This window comes from Lathyrus oleraceus, chromosome 5 (genome assembly GCF_024323335.1).
Source record: "Lathyrus oleraceus cultivar Zhongwan6 chromosome 5, CAAS_Psat_ZW6_1.0, whole genome shotgun sequence".
Lineage (NCBI taxonomy): Eukaryota > Viridiplantae > Streptophyta > Magnoliopsida > Fabales > Fabaceae > Lathyrus > Lathyrus oleraceus.
The window spans coordinates 497,778,065-497,783,811 of NC_066583.1; the positions used below are offsets into that span (position 1 = coordinate 497,778,065).

General features: G+C 32.0%; 1 protein-coding gene across 1 annotated transcript; it reads left to right on the plus strand.

The window, feature by feature from the left end:
- The first annotated feature begins 4,270 nt into the window (after positions 1–4,270).
- On the plus strand, positions 4,271–4,951 carry LOC127085711 (dirigent protein 11). The gene has a single exon (XM_051026223.1). The coding sequence runs from the start codon at positions 4,361–4,363 to the stop codon at positions 4,913–4,915; it is 555 nt and encodes a 184-aa protein (XP_050882180.1). The 5' UTR covers positions 4,271–4,360; the 3' UTR covers positions 4,916–4,951.
- Positions 4,952–5,747: the final 796 nt, after the last annotated feature.

The window sequence follows — 5,747 nt, forward strand, 5'->3', positions numbered from 1 at the left end:
GTGATTGATTCTTTTTATGCATTCTTAGTATGATATATAGAATTAAACTCTAAATTGTACATCATTTATGGTAGATCAATTAACCTTGTGAGATTTTGAGCCTTTTAATGGATAACATTAAAAACTTCATCTCTTTCTTTCTTGTGTATTTCCCTCATGTTTGTTAGTCTCTAGAACTTGAATTGATTCTTGTTGAAACATTTTTTTTACTTATGCACATTTATATGATAAAGGAAACTTTTTTTGTTTTGTTTATTTTTTAGCCAGTAGCCAAAAAGTCAACCCTGAATAATATCATTCCTTGTTTGAAAACCCCCTTGAGCTTATTATCTCATTCTTTGTTTAAACTCATTACAAGCCTAAAAGTAAAAAATAATAATTATCATCCATTCATAGGATTGAAAGAGTCTTGTTGGAGTTGTGTGGGGTTAAATAATTATAGTTGTGATATTTGATAAAAAAAAGTTGGTAGAACAAAAGAAAAAAAATTGAAAAAGAAAAAAATTGAAAAAAAATAGAAAAAGAAAAGAAGGATGCCATTACATATTCCTTTTGATCTGAAAAAAAAAAGAGAATAAAAAGATAAAAGAGAAGGAAAATAGTTAAGAAGTTGTTGTTTGAAAGTTAACGAAATATTTTTAGTTCAACTCCCGCACTCTTTCAATTTTCTTTTGACCCTTTGAATTTTAGCCTAGTACCCCCTTAGGATTTATCTCACTCGTACCTTGGCCAAGTTACAACCGAATAAGAGTCCTTTTGATCTTTGTGTGCATATAATTCAATTATGGATGTCAAAGCCTTTTCAAGCTTATGGTAGTAATTTCATTCATGATGTGCTTTGAGTGTAAACAATCAACCTAAACACTTGAGAGTTGAGTGGATTTTATCTTGTGAGAATTTTGCTGCTTTTGATATACTCTTTGATAATCTGTTTTACATATTTGCTTTGAATGTCACAAAAGATTTACTTAATAATGCCATTTTCTTGAAGCTTAGACTTAGAATTTTGCTTGCACCTTATATCTCGATAACCTTTGGAATTACATGTTTTATTTGTTCTTATTTTGTCTATTTTGAGTTTTGAATTTATAATTTTGCTCGGAGTACAAAAGTTCAAGTGTGGGAGAATTTGATCAGTTTATTTTGATGCACATTCTTCTACTATTTTACTTAGGCAACTTTATAATTTATTCTATTATTTTTACTATTTTAGTGTACTTTTATATTTAAGCTTATTTTTTACTTTATTTTATTTTCGTACTTTATTTTTAGCAAAAACTGTTATTTGATACCTTGTCACTATGCAGATCATAACTTGAGCTACGGGAATAAGATTGGTAATTTCTAATATGCGTTTGAAAGATAAGAGAAAGAACTACAAGTTTCATATTGAAGTCAAAAGCTTATTCGGAGTTAAAGAGGGTTGAATAATTCTTTGAAGTTCCATACTTAATTTAAAATAGTTAGTTTGAGCCAGTTTTTATAATTTTCGGGTCGGATCCCATAAGGGCCCGAATTTCCCTTTTATTATATTAGGTCTTTCACTGCTAGAGGAATCCTATTCTGAATTTTGATGATACAATATTTCTTAGACGATTTCATAGAGAACTAAAGTTCACGAGGTTGATCTGTTGTAATCGGTTTCGGCCGATGCTTTGAGGTTTCTTAATTTTCAATCAAATGTTTTTTCCCTTTCAATATTTTGTTCTATGTCTTAATTCGACCAAGCCTCTTTCACTTATATGACCAAGTCTCTTGTGCCATAATTTACTTTTCGACACAGGTTTTGTGGAGACCATATTTGCTGAACCACTTACAACCTCAGCCTCAAGGGTATATAAGCCTTGTTTATTCACGCCTCTCAAGACTTCCTTCGATCCCTTCATTACCCTTAGGATACTTTTCTATCCTTTGAAAACATATCCTTTCTTGTCAAATTCACCAAGAGAAATCAAATTTCTCTTAAGATCATGTACATACCTGACACCGGTCAATAACCTGATTGATTCATCATGGAGCTTGAATCTTACAAATCCAATACCTGCAATTTTGCAAGCTTTGTTGTTACCCAACAACATTAATCCCCCATCTTATACATATAATTCCTTAAACACGTCTTTGTTCGGAGTCATGTGCCAAGTGCAACTTGAATCCATAATCCACTCTTTGCTAGAGTCGCTGCTTGAAACCACCAAGACATCAGATGATTCATAACCATCTTGCACAATGGTTGCATTGCCATTGTCCTTTCCACCATGATTATCCAATTGATCATGGCACATCTTTCTTGTATGACCCTCCTTCTTAAAATGATAACACTTAATAGCAGGAACATTACCAACATAAGAATTCTGTCGAACTTTACCTTTCTTCTTCTCAAACCTACAATCTTTCTTTAAGAATTTCCCTTTAACGGACAAACCTCTAATTGTCGGGCTTGTGCTCATTTCGTTCGTTCAAATCCTTAGAGTACAAGGCTGATTGAACATCTTCGAAGGTTAATGAATCTCTCCCATACAAGAGAGTTTATTTGAAATGATCATGATACTTAGGTAAATCACACAACAACAACAACACTTGATCTTCATCATCAATCTTGACCTCAATATTCTCAAGATCGTGAATCAACTTCTTGAACGTATCCAGATGCCCAACCAAGACTTTGTCTTCACTCATCTTGAATGATTACAAAACTTGTTTCAGGTAGAGACGTTTACCAACGATTTCGTCATGTACAGATCTTCGAGTTTCGTCCACACACCAACTGCAGTTTTCTCCTTCGAAACCTGTCGGAGAACCTTACCGCCAAGGCTCAATACAATCGTGTTATGGGCTTTTTCGGTCATCGTCGTATTCTCCTTCTCTATTAGCCCAACATCCTTCTTCTCCGATCCTTTCAATGCTCCTAACAAACCATGTTGAACCAGTAGGGCTTGCATCTTCAAGCGTCACAAACCGAAATCATTCACACTAGTGAATTTCTCAATCTCATACTTTGTTGACGACATCTTCTCATCCACGCTCACCACACTAATTTGTTGTGAATCAATATCGCCAAGAACAAATCAAAATATGAGAAATATTGAGTTTCTTGAACAAACACAAGAAACCTTATTAAGATTTACGAAAGAGAGAGAAAAAGGAAGAAGAAGAATAAGGATTGATTATAACTCTTTTACTATTCACTTACTTAATTAGGGTTTAAAGATTACAAGTGAATAACAACAACAAAATTCCTCTTAACAACTTGAGAGAACTAGTCTATTTATAGACTAATAAGCTAACTTAAACAATTGAGCTTTAAAAAAAGGCCAAATTCGACATGCTAATAAACATAGCATTTCAAATACTGCATACTTGAGCATACTTCGACTACAACATGCATGATCAACATGCGAACAGACTTCGACTACATGCTAAACCTTTATCAAACCAAGAAGCTATCATTGTCGAGACTAAAGTTCGGTCCAAATTCTCATACTATGATTGTTGAATTACTAGCTCTTGCAGAATATCACACTTGGATTGTAATAGATCTACCACTTGGGAAAACACTAATTGAATGGAAGTGGGTAATTAAAATGAAATATCCTACTAGTGACTCTAAATTGAAAGATACTAGAATAAAGTTAGGTTTGTTAGATGTTAGAACTTTTTACTAATTAGTTATGAATAATTAACACAATTGATTAATTATAGTTAGTTTCCAGTTTTAGAATTGTTGTGAAAATCGGTTATTTAGTGTGCAAGTAATAACTAACTATGGTTACATAAGTTCTACGTGAATCAATAACAACTACTTTTTATCTCATGCCTTTAATTTCTACACTCTCACTCAATTTCCTTTTTTATTCTCGTTGTCCCCAAGTGAGGAGAGTTTTTGAGGATGTCCTTAGAGGATATTTTTAGCTTTTGTTATTGTTCTTATTTTTGTCTCGTTTTGATAAACTTTTCGAGTTCTTATGAATATTTGATCTAGCGGTTGATTGAAAAAAAAAGCCTTATTAAAAAAGTATTTTAAGAGACTGAATTAGAAAAATTGATTATTTATTAAATACTAATATTAAAAAATTATATACAAACGAAGATATTCAATATTATATACTTTTTAAATATTATTTTATTTTAAAAAAATTTAAATTTTAAACCAATTAGTATCAAAGAATGAATAAAATTTGCCTCCTCGTGTGCAATGAAATAAAATGGCACTCAAATAAACAATTAAACTTAATTTCTCTTTGCAAGTTCCTCGCAAAATCCGTGGGCAATAAAAAATTCAACAAAAATATTTAATTCCAAAGAAACCTTATAAAACATAGCTTCCTCTCTGTATTTCAACAGAAAAAAAAATCTTAGAACAATGTCTCTTTCATATAGCTTCATCTTTCTCTTCTCCATCACACTCATAATTCCCAGTGGAGTTTTCTCACATCAATCCAACATCATGTTACCCTCCGAACAACAACCAACAGAGAAACTAACTCACATCCACTTCTACTACCACGACATCAGAAACAACAAAAACCCAACCATAGTACAAATCATCGACACACCCAAAAACGTGCCTAATGGATTCGGTTCGACTTTTATGATGGATGATGCAATGACCGAAGGACCAGAGTTAAGTTCAAAGCAGATCGGAAGAGCTCAAGGGCTGTTTGGTCTTTCTTCATTTCAAGATCTTGGGATGTCTATGTTGATAAATTTTGTTTTTAAGGAAGGGCAATATGCTGGGAGTACTCTTAGTATGTTGGGAAGGAATCCTATTTCGGAACAGAATAGAGAAATGGCTATTGTCGGTGGAACTGGTTTTTTTAGATTTGCTAGAGGGTTTGCTATTGCGAATAGTGTTAATGATATTTCTACCCCTGAACATTTTGTTGTTGAGTATAATGTTACTGTTTCTCATCCATAAAAAAACCCTATTAAAAGTGGGTATAGGTTTTAATTATTCTGTTTTAACTTATTTGGATAAGTAGTGTTGAGTAGTATTAGCTTTACTGGCAGTTTAATATTAAGCTCGTTTTACTTAATATTGTCTATAGTCTGAATTGAATTTGATCGTAAAAGTTAATTATAAAATGTTGTTGAGTTAGTTGTTACTTATAGAAAAAAACTAGTTTGATAAATTAATTCAATTCATTCTTACTACACTAATCAATGTCAACATTTATCATATCAAATGTGTTCTAGTAGCCATTGTTCTTCAACTATGAAATAATCTTTGATTGTTCATCTTTATTATAAATTGTGAGAATTTTGGATCGAATTCTAGTCTACACTTGTTTAGATGTTGATCATGCATGTTGTAGTCAAAGTATGCTTGAGCATGTAGAAGTTGAAATACTAGATTTGTTAGCATGTCGAATGTGCCTTTTGTTTAAACTTAATTGTGTAAGTTAGTTTGTAGCTTAAGTTAGCTTAATAGTCTATAAATAAACTAGTTCTCACATGTTGTTGAGAGAGGTTAATTGTTGTTATTCACTTGTATTTTTTAAACTCTTATTAAGAAAGTGAATAGTAAAACAATTTTAACAAATATTGATTCTTCTTCTTTCTTCTTCTTATCTCTCTCTCTTTCGTAAAACCTAATAAGGTTTCTTGTGTTTGTTCAATAATCTCAATCTTTATCTCATATTTTGACTTGTTTTTTATGACATCAATTCACAACAAACTGGTGCGGTGAGCGTGGAGGAGAAGATGTCGTCAACAAAATATGAGATTGAGAAATTTATCGGTGTGAATGA